The sequence below is a fragment of the Paralichthys olivaceus genome, chromosome 14 (assembly GCF_024713975.1).
Source record: "Paralichthys olivaceus isolate ysfri-2021 chromosome 14, ASM2471397v2, whole genome shotgun sequence".
Lineage (NCBI taxonomy): Eukaryota > Metazoa > Chordata > Actinopteri > Pleuronectiformes > Paralichthyidae > Paralichthys > Paralichthys olivaceus.
The window spans coordinates 17,185,385-17,202,299 of record NC_091106.1 but is presented as its reverse complement, the minus strand read 5'-3'; the positions used below and the strand labels follow the sequence as shown (position 1 = coordinate 17,202,299).

The following is a 16,915-nucleotide window of genomic DNA, read 5'->3' as shown; positions in this document are numbered from 1 at the left end:
CTCAGTCCCAACGCTCAGGTGATCAAAGCATCCGACCATTCGGCATGCAGATGTGAAAAGACGAGCAGGAATATTTTAATAAAGGCCTCCATGGTTGGGATTTTACATCGTCTCGTGCTGACAACAATATTCACAGCATCACGTAGTTGTATTGAATATTCCTCAGCTACTACACCATTCATTCAGTGATTCTAAACCCCTGCTTGTTTTTCCCCCTTACCTCATCGACTGAAACAGAACTGACACCATCATCTGAGTCTTTCATCACTATCCAATCCCTGCCGAGCTCAGTGTGTGTGGGGAGTGAAGAGGCCAGAAGCCATTTGCCATCAATACACATTTCAAATAATAATTACCTCCACCAATGTTCCATGTTTTCACCCTCTCTTCATTTGATTGTTAGTTATTTTGTGTATTTGTTTGTTCCAGGACTTGTTTTTCATTTTTCTTTAACATTGTGGGATTATGATGTTTTTACACATTTTCACTGTTTTCCCAGGAAATAATTCATCTTGATGGAAGAAAATCAGACAAATTGTTATTTGGCAATGTAGAATTTGGTGCAGCTTGATTTAATTTCAGGAGACTGTTGAGCCTTGGCACAGGTTAGCACTCTTAAAGTTTATTCCATGTACATATTTAGCTGAATGAAATGAGTTTGACTTCATGATTCACTCACATTAATCAGTCTTACACATTTACTCCCCATAGTACACAAAAAAACAGTATTTCTAAAAATAGACATGATGAAGCCTTTATTTGTAAGATCCATTTAAGGGCACTTGGACAGGGCATGCCTCTTCCAAGGCTGATTGGCCACTTGAATACTACATTGGACATGGCTCTATTGAGATCAAATCCATATAATGTAAACAGGAATTTGCTGCCAACTGCTTATAATCTCACCTGTTCACAGAAATTAGCTCTGCACATATGCCTGATTTTTTTTCGCCCTGCATTATTATAGTTCCCAAATATAGTTCCCAAAAATGTTAACTCAACATTGAAGAAAAGTTAAAGGGTTCTTCCTTGGCCCACCCTTCAACCAAGTAAATCAGTTCATTAGTTTTTGGGGGTATTCCTGACAAACAGACAATGTGTAGATCTGATGACTTCTGCATCAGAGGCTGTGGTGACTGGAATAGGAAGGTGAGTTTTAGACACTCTTAGCCGACTTAAGAAAATCATGACGGAGCACAAACAGGCAGAGTAAGATGAGTGGGCTGAGAGCAAACAGAGCGTAGAGAGAAGATGGGTCTGCTGAAAAGGCCTCTCTCCTGGTTGTTGAGTCAAGGAAACATCCTCCTGCCGTCAGAGAGACGACCAGTCAGCTCTGAGCCTCCATGATAAATGCACCAACAGCTGGACTTTTCCACCGTCAGGACAATGTCGGAAGTATTTAGTGAAGTTGGTTTAAGACCGGATGGAATGGATCTGCTGGAACGTATTTAAAGTTCACATAGAAGAGCATTGGAAGAGAAAACTTTCATCAGCTTAACACCTTCACCTCATCCCCAAGTCTGAATGTGTACGCTGCGCTCGTCGCATTTTTTGCACCGCACACACGGGCACCTTAAAAATAAACCCACCGGCACACGAAGCATGCGTTCATGCCATACCGTGTGTGTGTACAATTACAGAGGAAGTGAACCTTATTAAAGGTCAGAGGACACAGGGACATTCCTTGCAGTGTAGTGAGCGCTGCACGGGGGCAAGAAAAGAGCACGGTACAGTTTACGGAGGAGTGAGGAACGGTTGTTTCCACTCCTGTCAATGTTCTGCACATTTAAGATTTACTGGGGGTGTCTGTGGTGTATCAGAGTTTGAAGAAGAAGAACAGACAGTGAGAGAGCGTAACGGCCACATGAAGTCATGAGGCTGTGAAGTCAAGAAGGCAAGAGACAAGTGTTTTTCAGATTCAGTTTCTAATGGTTGCATAGAGACTCTGGGATTCACCCCGAATGAATCATCCACTTGTCAGCTCAGCACAAACAGAGGTGGTGATCATGTCTGTGTCAGAACTTCTAAATGCTGTTTGTGGCTGAAGGAGAGCTCGTCCCAAAGCTCGCATAATTTGTAAACTGAAGGACAGGCGCGAGTTTGGAGTGAGTCACAGTTGACTGTCAGGAGCGATGGCTGCTCACCTTGTACTAATGCTGATAACAGAGCTGGAGGACAGATTGCTCTTTATTTTACTTGTTGTTGTGGTTGTAAATGATTGTTTTCCAAATGGGCACGTTGTGGGATTGTGGGTTTCTTGTATAAATGGGCTGAGGCAGGTTTAGACACCGATGTGGGGAGATCAAAGGAAACAAACAAAAGAAAAGGGCGAGAAAAAGAAACAAGTCGTCCATCCATAAGCTGTAATTACTGCTGCAAGATGGAAAAACAGGTCGAACAAAACCTGCAAATCCTAAAAGTGCGCCTCACAAAGCCCTCATGATAAAAAGGATTGCTCTCCTTTTGACTTCACCTATGCAAGCACAGACTAAACAGGCCGCAAGTTGCATCCAGGAAAGAGTGAAATGCCAAACCCCTGAACGGCCTGGAGGCAGGTACATAGTTTTGCCCCATTAACTATGGAGTTCCTCTGCAAAGGGATTCGAGGAAAGCATCAATGGCCTCTGCCGCTCGCTTTCTGCTCGGAGAATGGGATGCAAACATTCCCACATGTGGTGCACAGGGCAGTCACACGCATGGTCTGTCCAGGCATGCACACACATACAAACGCACAATACCCTGTGAGTGTGAAAGACGTGGACAGACTGTGATTGTTAGAAGGGCTCGAGCAACAAATGATGTTATTATCTCAAAGCACACTAGCTTGAATATTATTACCATATCAGTGGGAGACTTTGGCATTCTTGCCGTCCATAGCTGGGGACTTCATAGTGAGAAACGAGAAAGAGACGGCATTGTTCTGAATTTTTCTCATACATCTGACATTTTCTCTGTCAAACATGCAAAGTCCGGGTGAGAAAGTCAAGCAGCCGCTCTGGTATTTTTGCCATCCTCTGAATTCTCATCAGGAAATACCTGAGCATGTTTCTACAGAAGATCCCACAGGGCACTCCTCCGAGGCGCTAAGGTTTTCTTTTTTAGAATTAGCATATAGGAGGCATACAAATGATCATGCAGAAACATGATGAGAGCAAGAGGATGGCTGTAATACAGGGTCACCATGGCAACCACACATAACAGCATGCACTCACCATGGCAACAGAGCTGGCAGGGGAATATAGCGGGAGACAGCGTTGGAGCTGGTGCCGGCCTCTGGCTGTTTGATTTGATACGTGCAGGCCAGCAGCTCAGCATCAGCAAGTAATTCACTCAGACTGAAACACGAACACCAATATATTACACTTGTGAATACTGACATGACAGGTACTTTACATTTACTCCAGTGAACCTTAAACTTAAAGCTCCGATGTGCAATGCTAAAGATGTCACTCATAGAGACAGACAATAGATTGTTCATACAGATGGACGATGCGTCTCCACTTCCTCTTACTGTACAAAAATGAAACCAAAATATCCTGGAGACCACCACCGCCAATTTAGGCTTATGACGCCATTTGGAGCCACCATATGTACAGTGGTGATGATTGGGTGGAATCTCAGTGTCGAGGTCTCGTTGATACGCACGTGCAACCATTCGTGAGTCAGTCTCAGCTGTCAATCATGATGATTCATCACATATTTATAGCATCAAATTACTAAAACGAAGCACTTGAACATGGTTTGTTTGAAAAGAACTGTCAAAAATGACAGAAACCATTTTTGACAAAAAATAATTTAACAGGTACTTTGACTTTTTAGTTAAGCCCATATCCTGCATCCACCAACATGGAGAAGGCAGCTTGTTTGTGACCTGTACTGCAGCCAGCCACCAGGGGGTGATCGAAAGGATTTGGCTTCACCTTTGGGGAGCTGCCATGTCGTCCATCTTCATGAGACAAACCGACAGAGAACAAACACCCAGATCTTCAGTTTCAGTTCACTAAACCCTGGAGTGTTTTAACATCTTAAAGATGTCTTTTATGTTTTTTTCTTTTTACTTATTTATTTTCGCAATAAGCCCTGACAAGGATAAAAATCCAAAACTCAGACTTTTCTTAAAATTATAGAAATGCATAAGGAGAAACAGACGGAGACGCTGTTGTAGCCACAGTAGCAGTGTGTCATGATATTCAGTTCAGTAGGCCTTGGTCAATACAGCCCCAGACAGATGATAAATAGCCCAACACGTCTGCTGATGCTCCAAGGCCACAGTCTCCTGTACTGTAAACAATAATGGTTTCCTTACCAGACCAGGAGAAATCCCCAGATCCTACATCATCATTCTTTTTCATGCAGTGAAATTTGTACACAGCGCTTTGAACAGAAAGACATTCTAACTCGCACATAAAATCTAAATGGTTTTCACGACCCATTGATGTATATATATATACACTGTATGCCTACATTTTGAAATACATAACACTAATACCCCTCCAAAGCTCATAACATCACAATCATTGCCCCCAAATGAGGCGTGATTAACTCTGCACATTAAGCAGGCGCTTCACAAAAGAGTCTCCCAAATGAGGTTGGTTGTCAGTGAGTTTTTTTTTGTCTTTAATCGTTGTCTTTAATTAAACACTGAAACACAAAGACACACAGATATTAATCACGAGGGTTTAAGCTGCTTTTCCATTCAGCAGCCATTAAAAGTTGCATCGCTTGACTGGATTCGACGTCAGCTGCAGAGTGAATGGAATCGTTCACCGTGTTCTCCATAGACCTCTTAGCAAAGAGAGAATATTTCTTCAGTGTCTGTGGGAGTTCAGATGAGATGTCAAGTGAAAGATAGATTGAAGCTCAGGGTGTCATTTCGTCCTTTTGTGTTTCAGGGAATAGTTGGCAAATCACATGGTTGTGAATCCTTTGACTTGAGGATGTGCATATTTTTCCCTACATTGATATTCAGCCACCCTGGAGCAAGATGATGCTGGAGCTGTCTGCTCCCTGGAATAATCAGAGCAGGGTGGGTGTGGCAGAGGCAAAGGGCTTCACTGGCAATAACAACAATGGATCTGGGTCAATGTCTCCATCTAGTGTCGAAAGGAAACCTGACATCATCAGGCAGACATTTTTCAGGCTGTTCATGGTCATGTTTAAAAAACAAACTCAAATTCATTGCAGAGTGGTTGCACTTAAATTTGGGTTTGCCTCATTTTAAGTGATGGTGTTGTAGAGAATTATTCAAACCTTTAAATAACCAGAAAGAATTGTGGTTAATATTATTTTATTATTATTTTAATGTCAACTGCATTTTCCTGAAACAAACATACAGTGTTATGTATATTTTCATCAAGATTTATAAAATGATTCATTGAGAATAATAATGAAGAAATTGGACCAAATCCTTGGATCTGCCCTCGGAGTGTAGAGTTAAAATGATTGTGCATGATGTCCACCTCACTTATTTTGGAAGCTTTATAATATAACTTTATGGATGCACATTTCCTTTTTCTCTTTGAGGAATCACAAAATTCCATCTGGCCGAGATTTGTTTGGAATACATAATTTTTTCCTAATCACAAAAAGGTCAAAAAAGCAGCACAGGTACACGCTTGTATGAATGCATGCAGGAATTCTTTTCAAAAGCCTAAAGAAAAAGGAGAGATGAATCTCAGACAAGTGAGACAGACGGTGAGAAAAGACAGACTACAGACTAATGCACAAACAAAACCAATTTCCTTTTTTTATAGATACCAGTTTCTGCCAGAAAAATCTAACTGATCTCAGGTGAGTGATAACAGAACGCTCAAAAGGAAATCCCATAATAAACCCTTCAAACAAAGGAAGCTGCTTTAGAGTTCAGAGCTAAATGCTGGAAAAAGAACAGGAGATGATATGACATTGCATTAAAGCTATTAGAATGTTACTTTGAATAATAGATTTTGGGGACGTGGGTGACACATTAGGCAACCGTAATAAACAGTATTCACAAATAGATAATTATTTTCTTAATAAATAAGTCCTACGCAAAGTAAATAATTAGTCATCAAGTCGATTTATTCCACAGATCAAATATAATTCTTTACATTTCATCAGAAAGTTGTCCATGCAACAACTCCCTCATCACATCCATAAACTATTATTTCACTCTCAAATATACATACACACAAATGACAGACTAATCTCAGTGGTCATATATTATCAATATTATTATGCACAAAATATAAAACTAGCATCTGCTTTTTGACATCAATACCTAGTGGCTGTATTACTTCTCTTGCACAAAACATTTCCACATGTATACACACAATGTAATAACTATGCAGTGCATAGTCTCCATATACTGTATGTCTCTTGTCATGATATTGCTTAATAAATATCATCAAATGTTTAAGACCAAGTTTCAGACGTGTGCTGGCAGAGAAAAGACTCGGCTAAGACGGAATAAATAAAACCTTGAGCAGTGTGTGAGTTTGTGTGTATGCATGAAAGATGAAAGCAAGCATGAAATGATAAAAGGAACAATCCAGGGTGTGAAACATGACCTGCACCTGAACGCCTGCACCCGTGTGTGTAAATGTGAATGTCGTTAACAGGGGAGGTCACTTCGGAGACCCTGAGATAGCCCATCTGACCCATATCCTGCTTAACACCCTCCGTCTGTCAGCAACAGTGTACTTGAAGAATAAAAGGTCAAATGGGCCAAAGCGGTGAGCTCTGAAAAAAATCGGGCTGCTGCAGTCGCTGTCAGTCAAACTGACTTGCTTTGTTAAAACGGCTAAAAGCAGGAAAGGGTTGAGACCTGCTGCCTCTATGAAACACTGCCAAAGTAAAGAAACAACAACTGAATGACAAAACCATGGTCAGATGTGTTGCTTTGGATTCTTTAACCTCAATTCATCAACTTGTAACCATCACCTCAGCACCTCCTAATGGAATTGAACATAAAGTTTTAGCAGGGGTCTGTTTTCACTCTCATCATCTTAGTGAAAGATGAAAATATATTCAAAACCTGATGATGACGAAAACGTATCAGATCATTGACTCAAAAACCTTGTGAGTCTTTGATCTTCTGTCACACGTATCATCTCTGACAGGTTATCGGCGACTCAGACGCTGGTTACACAGTAGCCATTTTGGAAAATATAACGGCAGTACATGACAGTGGGTTATACAAAACTATTTCACATCGCCATAACTTTGTATCCGTGTGGACGGTGTGTGGAACTTCAGTTTGCCTCAGCATCCTTTGATATCCACCACTGGACTGAGGACTGATGTGTCTGAGGTGTGACTGTGACGAGAAGCTCTCATCACTTTAGATTCTGTTTATGTTTCATAGGGATCCCCCTCGGAGCAAGAGGTCTAACTTCTCTGCCTTGAGCTATGACGCCTGTTTCACACACTGATGACCATCAGAAAGCTATGACACAAATGTCTCCCACTTTGTGCTTCACACTTCATTAATGGGCCTGTCAGGCTCAGTTCAGGTCGGGTCAGCCAAACACTGCCTGAGGGAGGCAGTGACACAGCAGATGATCTGTACAAATGTATTTTCTCTTCTCTCCTTTTCTTCTTCGTTCACTTTCATTCTGTCCGACATTTTCTCTCTGCTCTGTTTTGTCCTTCTCTGCTTTGGTTGATTCTCTTCCTGTTTTCTCAGTCTGTCCTCATTCACCTGTTTTTCTCATTGAGTGCGTTCTTGCTCTCAGTGCTGCAAGAGAAAGTTGGTTGCCATGTTGATGTCGTTGTTTGAAGCTCTCAGGGCCTCCAGGGCATCAGTCCTGGAAAAGCCCATTTCCACTAATCGTGCAACCTATGAGGCAAAAAAAAAAAACTAAGTGAGAGACGGGAGCAGCCGATCACCTGGGAATATGGTTCATATGGTTTCCCAGCACAAAGTAAAAATAAGGTGATAGAGGTAGAAATCTGTCTGTGTATTAAAAACCCATCCAGTTCATACAATATGATATAATATCTACACATTACAGTAAGTAACTGTGTTCTACCTATTGTTATCAAGGTAAAGAGATACAGACACACACAGACAAACACCCACCTGATCCTCTGCGACAGGCGAGTTGTCCAACAGTGGCGGCTGGGTTGACGGGTGTGTCTGGGCCTGAGGGTGGGGCTGCATTGGGGGTCTGTTCTGTCCTCTGTGTCTCAATGAGGGAAACAACCTGGTCCACTGTAACAACCCAGCCTGCACACACACAGACACCAAGGAAGCTTGATCAAGTATTTGTACACATGTAGAGATTGTGCATATTACACAACTACAAATCCTGTAAAATTCACTGAGGTCAGGCTGTGCATACCAAGCAGTAACAAGTTGGTGTGTGCTGACGTACCTGTGGCTGGTGTGTTGTGTTCCTCCGGGCCTCATTGTACTGGGCCAGCAGTAGCTGCTGGTCCAGCATGTCCATCCTCTGCTGCCTCTGGATGTCCAGAGTGGCCCCCATCCCCAGAGGAGTCTCGCTGATTGGCTGGGAGCCTGCAAGACCAAAGGTAAAAACATTAATAACATATTAATAGAGCAGCAGACAAAAAAATACGTAAACGTGTAAAAGATCTGTTTAACACAATAGGGCGTCAAAGAGAGGTGTGTGTTTAAAAAGGATTCCTCCAGAGTTAGTGCCAGGATTCAAGATATTAATCTTTTGCTTGTGACAATACATCATATCTCAAATAGAAACATAGCAAATACCAAACCAACTCACTCTTAAAACTGTCTCAGATTCTCAGCACAGACTAATCACAGGAAAATACACTCTCTCACAACTGAGACTTTCAATGATGATGCAGGACATTTGAAATTAAAAAGACAGAAAGTTAATGTTTTACTTTGTAGGAATAAAGTGATGAGTGCATTCACATGAAAAACCACATCCCCAGAACGAATACTGCATGATTTCATTCCACTATTCAATTAAGACATTGCCGACCCATAAATTCCCTCCTTACAATGAACACAACTGATTTGTTTTGACAAGTAATTTCCTCTTTGTTAATAAGTGATGTCTAGGACATTGGGAGTATGAGCTGCTTTAGCTCATTAGCCTCAGTAAGTATAACAAATGTTTCACAAGACAAAGTGGAAAACTGGCTCAAGTTTACCAGAAGAGAACATCTTTAAAACAGATCCTCATTTCAACATTAGTTACTTGAAAAAACAAAAAGAGAATTAAAAATGACTCAGCAAATCAGTGTTCAAATGCCTAAAGTGGACATTATTATGTTAAAACTCCTCAGTTAGAAAGAGAAATAGACTACAACTGTGAATCAAGCCCTGCAACATTGGTTTGCAAAGCATTTGTGAATGTGATAACTGCAGGTTGGACTCACTTGAGAAGACTGGCTCCAAAATATACCGTCCAATACGAGACATCCAAGCGGGTACGAAGAGGATCTTTTGTAACCGGAGGATATTGGAGTAGAACAGCCCGCCTGAGATCTGGAAGGTACATTCGCAAAAGAATTTGCATTTAGTATGGAAATGGATGTACTGCATGAAATTTGCTGCAGGACACAATCTGGTATATCCAGATATATTAAGACCTCATTTAAGAAGGGCTGCAAAGAACAAATATTTTCATTATCGATCAATCTGCTGGTGTTTCTTCTTTAAAATGTCAATACATTCAAAAATGGCTCATCACAACTTCCAAATCCAATGGGACATGTTCAAATATCCGACAATATATCACCAGTCAATAATCTCCATCTTACAAAGATATAAAACTGAGACAAACAGCAAAATAGAAAATATTTGACAAGGACCAAAGTGATAAACAGATAATCAGAAAAGATGCTGATAAGTTCTGTGTCTATCAACTGTTTAGTTAAACAAAAAATGCAGCTCTAGTTTTGAGAAAATCTTTTTATTCTGACACTGATAACAGGACTGAATGAGAAGTGTTAGCTCTTAGCCTCAACATGTAGAAACAAACAACACTACATCTCTGTAGAGCCCCCCCAGCACATTAATTCTCTGGCTGACACGAGAGCAGTTTAAATATTGGGGCAATTCCTAGATACCTAGTAAACAACAAGAGGAATTTGGCTACTCACCAGTCCGCTGAGAGCAAGAAGCCACATGAATGGGCTGGATGTCAACAGCTGGAGGAGAGAGTGCAAGAAAGAAACCATGAGGATCACAACTGGAGAAATTCTCAATAACTCAAAACAACACAAGAAGACAAAGCAATACAAATACACACTTGCTCACAGTAGAACATGGGCTTACCTGTAAGCCGACTATGTAGACCAGAGTCTTGTTGGTGATGTGAATGTGGCCCAGCACCTGAGTGACTGGCATCTTTGGGATCGACAGGTAGAAAGGCACAAACAGAGAGAAGACTGGAGCAAGCCTGTGAGAGGAGAAAAGGAAGAAGATGGAGATGACCAACACAGAGACGAACAAAAGAAAGAGCATTTCATACTTTAACTTCAAACTCGTCACTGTAATTATCAGATTGTGTGTCATGTCGCTTAATACACACCACAAATATAAAACAAACTGATGTTCAGTGGAACAAGTAGCATTTCAGGAAATCAAGGAAAGATAATGTTGGGTAAGGGTGTTGGGCCCTTGGAAGTATTTACTTTATAATATCACTTCCTCTGATTAATAACTTAATATTTCATTAAATCTTTTTATTTCGCTGCTTTTGTGGCATTTGATAGTATCCTACCATCACAGTCCACCACCATTTACATGCAATATACCCAATAGTGATGTAGGGAAGGGATTATGAAATAAAGAAAATGGATACCGCCTGAGGCTTACATGCTGATATGTGGAGGTGAAATAGGATTTTCTACATATATCACACATGATGTGTATATTTCCTTCGTACAATATAAACCGAACTGAATACAAGGCAGTTTATTCTGTGTTATGGAGGATCCTCAGTGGCCAAAAGAACAAAACGCTATTTACTTTACAGTTCTCCAGCACATTCATACTGCTTTAGAGATAATCTAAATCCATACTGAAACTAATGAAAATGCACATCACATGACCATTCAGCCAGTGTTAACAGGAAACAGACCCCAAAATAGGGTCAGAAGCTTTTCCAGAAGTCTCTGGAGTCTTGAAAACTCTGGACGAGTGTGGATGTAAGACAGAAAAGTAAGTATTAGTGGGGATGTAGTTTGTGGCTACTTAAGCGTCCAAGCTACTTACAGTCCTGCGGACAGTTCTTCCACTTCATAGTCAAATAGAAACTGAAAAGCCTGCACCAACAAGAAGTCCATCAGCGCAGACAAACACCACGTGCCAAACAGGAAGGACTGGAATTGAGAGATGCAACACATATGATGGTTAGAAAACTGCACACATGATTTCAACCATTTCATGGTTTATGAAGCAAGTCAGTGAGAACTGCGTTCTGCCAGATGAGGAAGTTAAAGTTACAGTGTGTAGAATTTTATGATATATAGAGTTCCAAACATGAAAAAGAACCTGTGGTCGCCTTTAATTGTCATAAAAACTCAAAAGGTGTTTAGTTTGTACGGTCTGGACTAATGTAAAAAAACACGGCGGCCTCCGCAGAGAGGGTCCCCTCGATGTAAATATAAAGTATTTAAATATAAAGGGCCTTTTCTGGGGTAAACAAAACTACAATTCATACAATTTAGATGAAATGAACTAGTGAAAACATCATGAGGATTATTCTACATTAAATTTCTGCCAATAGTTCCCTTTCACCTAAATCTTACACACTGGGCCTTCAAGTATTATCTTCTTGAAAAGAGGAAGTTGCCACACAGGTGAAACTTGTCTCTGACTGTGGCTTACACATTTAATCCTCTTACAAAAGTGTATTGCTTTAGTTCATGAAGGTAACTGTGTTCCGTGTATCCATGTACATTCACATTCATCAATTAGGAGATTTGGTACTCACAGCAAACTTCCTGGTGCCAAACCTCCTCTCAAAGATTCTGAAGTTGTAAATGAGCAGGCTGCTACAAAATGAGTCCTTCACGTCAACACAGACGAGCCGGCCACACAACAACCTCCACACCTGCAGCACAAAGGAGAGCAGAATTATACACACATGTTATAGATGCACAACATTATGACCATTGGAGATAAAAAAAAAAAGGTTTCAGAACTTTCAAACGCATTGCATGGTCTTCATCAGCATGGATCTAACTCAGGTGGCATTCCGTGGCCTACATAGTCAACTTTAGTCTTTAGACTTGTTTCGCTCTGGTGATCAGCACCTCAGATTAGAGGTAACACTGGTCATGGGATGATAACACAGTCAACATCATGACAAATGTGCAAACTTCATTCACTTAAACAGACCATGAGATACGGTTGAAAGCTCCACGTGGACCTCGAGTGAAAATTGCGTTATTTCCATGGTCAAGAATGAACTTTCAGTTTCAGTTATGAAACAATATGCCAGTGATATAGGTTTATGATTATTGGTGTCCAAAACAGATGCTGAAGACGTACCTGGTGCTGCTGCATGACAGCCTGTATGTTGTACACAAACATTTCCTGGTACTGAGGCAGCAGGGTGAGCATCACAGTCAGCCCATTGAGAACCAGCAGGAGGCCTTTAGACAGAGGAGCCATATCTACACACAACACCAGGAGTGAAAAGGTATTTAATATACTCAAGTACTGCCTTTAAATACTTATGTATGTACTTCACTTGTTTCTGTCCAAGTCACACCGACTGGTACTTCAAGATACTAATGAAAGAGCACGAATTAATGAATCAAGTGATGGAAATGAATGAAGGATTTGTATGATCATATAAATATCAAATTTGAATGTGAAAGGGTGCTGCTCTAATTTCATTTGATTAAATATTGTTTAATCTAAGATACTTTGTGGATTCTTGACTGGACAAAACAAACACGTGGCTCTAGCTAATCAATGTGGTGTTTCATATAGTTTCCATCAGTGATAATAATCTATTAAGCTACGTACAAGTACAATTTCCTGTTTGTGTTTACATATTTGAGAGCAGTGGTGTTTGTACTCAGTCAAGGATGTGAATACTTCCTCCACCACTAAAGAAAGAAGAGACACTGCCAGCTTTGACTTTATTATAATGGTAATATAACAAATGCAAGTCAGGAGTATTGATGGTGGATGACTTGGCTGGCGAGGAATTAGCTAACATTCAGTCGATAGCATTTCTATATGAAACATTTAGCTCTTCATAACACGAACACCTCCTCTGAGTGAAGCAGCGGATGTGGACAACAGATGTCGGGTTATTAATCACCTGACGGAAACTAAAACACACAAACGCAGCCTGGAGTCAATGAATGACGGGGCGCCATGCTAGCACCAGTTAGCCGAGCTAACCGGGTGGAAGTGACAGGAGCCGCGGGGAGAGGGCAGCGACAGCCCCGGCTCGGGCTTAACTCCGCAGCGGGGGATACTCACACAGGCCCCGGGAGCCGGTGGTGGTGAACATGGCGTGTGGAGGAGCCGCAGGGTCCAGACGAACACCGGGAACCACCGAGACCGAACGACGCTAACAGCGGAACACCGGAGTGAAGTTAGGGTGAGGGTCCATGCTGGGAGGGGAGGGAGAGAGGGAGGAGGAGGAGGGAGGAGGCGCTCTACGGGAGCCCGACAAAACCAAAACAGGCTGCTTCGCAATCTGCTATAATAACACCGGAGTTGACCTGAGGAGGGCGCTGTTGCTCTGTATTGTGGATGTAAAACATATTTTTGTTAAACTTCCATGAAGAACATATTTACATCCATGCATGGTCCCAGAGAAACAACAGAGAGTGTAGAATATCAATAATATATCCATTTAATACATTTCTAAACATGTGCAGCTGGATTATAAAAACATTCTCACCCTCTGTTCACTGATTTTAAGATCAGATAATCCTTTATTAGTCCCACAATGGGGAAATTAGCAATATTTCAGCAGCAAGAGTCAATAAGAGGCATCAGTGAGTAATAATTAGTAACATGCAATACTTAAGTGTTATGAATATACAAAATATGAATGGAATAAAGATAACATATACAGTGTAAAAACAAGAAACATATGTGCAGTGTGAGAATATGTACAGTGAATGGATTGAACCATTATATTGCACAGACAGAATTAATATTGCACAGTAAAGAGATTTAAACCTGAGTTAACAGTCCGTGATGGGTGCGTGTAGTTCTACTGGGAGCAGAGCTGGTTGTACCTCACCTTCAGATACTTGATGGTGAATCAGGAGCTGTGATGATATCCTGCAAGGGGATGGACTGGTTGTCCATCAGAGAGGACAGCTTCACCATCATTCTCCTCTGTCCCAGCACCTCCACTGGGTCAAGGGGGTATCCCAGGACCGAGCTGTCCCTCCTAATCAGTCTGCCCAGTCTTTAATTCACTGTGGAATTTGACTTAATTCTACAAATGTGTTTTCTAGATAGAATAACTTAAGCCCAAGATGAAAACTAATGATATAAATAACAAATTAAAAGAAATAAAATCTGTAGAGTGCACTCCACCAAGGGCCAACAATTCCCTTGAATTCAGTCAATTTGCATTACATTGCCCACACTCATATCAGTTCCCTATATATGCATTATTATTATTATTATTATTATTATTATTATTATTATTATTCCCATGGAAAATTGTGAACATGTTGAAAAATGGATGTCACAATTTGAAAGAAGGTTAAAAAAAAGGTGTTAAGCTAGCAACACTTAAGTTTTGGAAAAAGATTTGGCAGAAAAGTAAACTTAAAACTGCCAGAAGTGGAAAATCTTCAATTTTGGTTCAATAAAATAAAATAAAACAGTATTTTATATTATGAGATTATAATAAGAGATGAATTAGTGTGTACATCACTTTAATGTTGCAGCTTGCAAAGGTTGGGCTAATTTCAATCACTTTGCATACTGCTGAGCACATAAAGAGACGTGCAGGGGGAGAGGGAGCGTCCAGAATCACCTGAATCTGAGGGAGCTGGTCTCACTGGATGCATTTAAAGTAGCCTCATTTCGAACGACTTGGAGACAGGCACATCTGGCTGTAGGTGTTTTGACTAATTCATTTTGTCCCTGTTTGATCCCTGATGTTTAGCACTCGTGAGGAATATTTGATGGATACTTTTTAATAAATCATGATTCTGTTCATTTAGATTTTTAATAGTTTTGTGCTTACTTTTAAACAGTATGAACATGTGCAACCCTGTTTAGTGTGATGTCTTGACCAGGGTGCTCTTAAAAATAAAATGACAGAAAAATTTAAAAAAGGAGAAATAAATTAAGGAATTATCAATAGTTGTAGTATATTGATAAAATAACTCTTCTTTATTTGTTGTTTCGATGTTCTATTCTGTTTTGTGGTGGAGTAGAAGCGCAAAGTAATACTCAAGTAAGAGAGTCACTATTTTAAGCAAATCTGCAAAATGTATCGTGACAGATTCCACAGAAATGCATCCACACAGTGATGGGAGCAGGATCATCTCCATCTGCGGACTTTGTCTCCCTGGTGACCACCAACACGCCCAGGCTGGGAACCACTGATCTGACCCCCGCAGCTGGGTTTCAGCATCTTGCTCACAGATGTTTCAGCAGAGTTGGATGTTGGAGCTGGAGGATCCTCCTGATGATGGGGCCAGTCTCTTTATCCAGGACTCCACGCAGCTCGTGCCTCACACGCCTCAGACAGGGCATTTCCAGGCCCTGAAGCACCAGCATGTTTGACCTTCATGCTTGTCATCTATGACCATTCGCTCAGTGTGTGATATGTGTTTATGGGTTTGTTGGATGTATGCATACAAGCAGCACATGGAATGTTTCACCTCTTCAAGCCATGTGATCATCTTTCTGACAGAGTGCTAACTGTTAATTATCTTTGGGGCCTTGAGCAGGATGTGACTGCACAAAGTCTGGATTAATGACTTTTTCTTCTGGTGCTCTGGCCTCATGCACACAGTGTCATATCTTGTCAAGGTCCAGACTTCCTTTGCAGAGGCCCTGCTTTGTCTTACACTACAGGCTGCCAGTTTTATTCACATCAAACGCTGTGTGTACCTTTGAGCCCGGCGTTGATTGCTCCTGAGCCATTAGATCCGATGCTTATGTTACGTCCAAGTACATTTGAAAAGATATGGCGAACAGCTGTCTAATAGTGTTGCATTTCCCAATCATCCGCAGATGCAGTGGCGTGTTAGTTCCCATTGGTTAGTTCCCACCCATTAGGTCTATTTGGCTGCCGGTGGTCAGATGTGAGTGCAAAGCAGAGCTCAGGAACAGCTTGCTAATTGTGTTTCAGACCTTCTCTGTCACTGATGTAGGAGTGAGGTCTAAAAAGGTTGCTTTGCCCCTGTTCTCAATCAAAGATAATAAGATTAAACAGCGCGGAGATGTGTGTTTGCATGTGTGTGTGTGTGTTTGTGTGCTTACCAATAAAGAGACTCCAGATTTGGAGACAGCCTTGACTCCTGCTGTTTGCTTTGTTCATTAAGAGGAGATGAGCAGATGGTTTGCTGGTCTGTTGTGCGGTGCACACATGCGGACACACAAGCACACGCACGCACACACATGCAAATACACATGCATGCATGCTAGGCCCTGTCACCTTAGCTTTATCCTCCATTTATCTTTTCCATTACACATCTCTCAGCAGGACAATGCCACTCTGTGAATTGTGAGTGATGTTTGTCCATATGTGTGTGTTTGGGTATGTGTGTGCATGAGAGAGAGAGAGAGAGACAGAGAGAGAGAGAGAGAGTGTGTGTGTGTGTGTGAAGGAGTGGAGCGTTGCTGAATGAAGTCACAAACCTTTTTAGTCAACACTGCCTGTGAGGTGGTCAAAAAGCTGATGACTCATTCACATGTTCATTTATGTGAATCATTGCTATTCACTTGTCAGACGCTCTGTATTCAGGAAGAATTGCTTGTAACAGAGGT

The 16,915-nt window shown here is 41.2% G+C and overlaps 1 protein-coding gene and 1 long non-coding RNA gene across 2 annotated transcripts; one reads left to right on the top strand and one right to left on the bottom strand.

The window, feature by feature from the left end:
* Window positions 1-6,039: 6,039 nt before the first annotated feature.
* On the bottom strand, window positions 6,040-13,565 carry ubac2 (UBA domain containing 2). The gene is made up of 10 exons (XM_020098262.2): window positions 13,424-13,565; window positions 12,476-12,600; window positions 11,916-12,035; window positions 11,195-11,301; window positions 10,253-10,376; window positions 10,078-10,125; window positions 9,352-9,460; window positions 8,358-8,500; window positions 8,063-8,209; window positions 6,040-7,819 (listed from the first exon to the last, which is right to left on the bottom strand). Exons 1-10 carry the CDS (start codon window positions 13,452-13,454, stop codon window positions 7,712-7,714), a joined length of 1,062 nt encoding a protein of 353 aa, XP_019953821.1. The 5' UTR covers window positions 13,455-13,565; the 3' UTR covers window positions 6,040-7,711.
* On the top strand, window positions 13,412-16,436 carry LOC138413660 (uncharacterized). The gene is made up of 2 exons (XR_011246072.1): window positions 13,412-13,544; window positions 15,423-16,436. It is a non-coding gene; the product is annotated as an uncharacterized lncRNA (long non-coding RNA).
* Window positions 16,437-16,915: the final 479 nt, after the last annotated feature.

Excerpts from the sequence above, each read along its gene's own strand:
- ubac2 (XM_020098262.2), bottom strand. The coding sequence starts at position 13,454 with ATGTTCACCACCACCGGCTCCCGGGGCCTGT. Across the intron at positions 9,461-10,077 it reads TTCTTGCTCTCAGCGGACTG|ATCTCAGGCGGGCTGTTCTA; the intron begins GTGAGTAGCCAA and ends TGTACCTTCCAG. Across the intron at positions 8,501-9,351 it reads TTTGGAGCCAGTCTTCTCAA|GCTCCCAGCCAATCAGCGAG; the intron begins GTGAGTCCAACC and ends TTGGTCTTGCAG.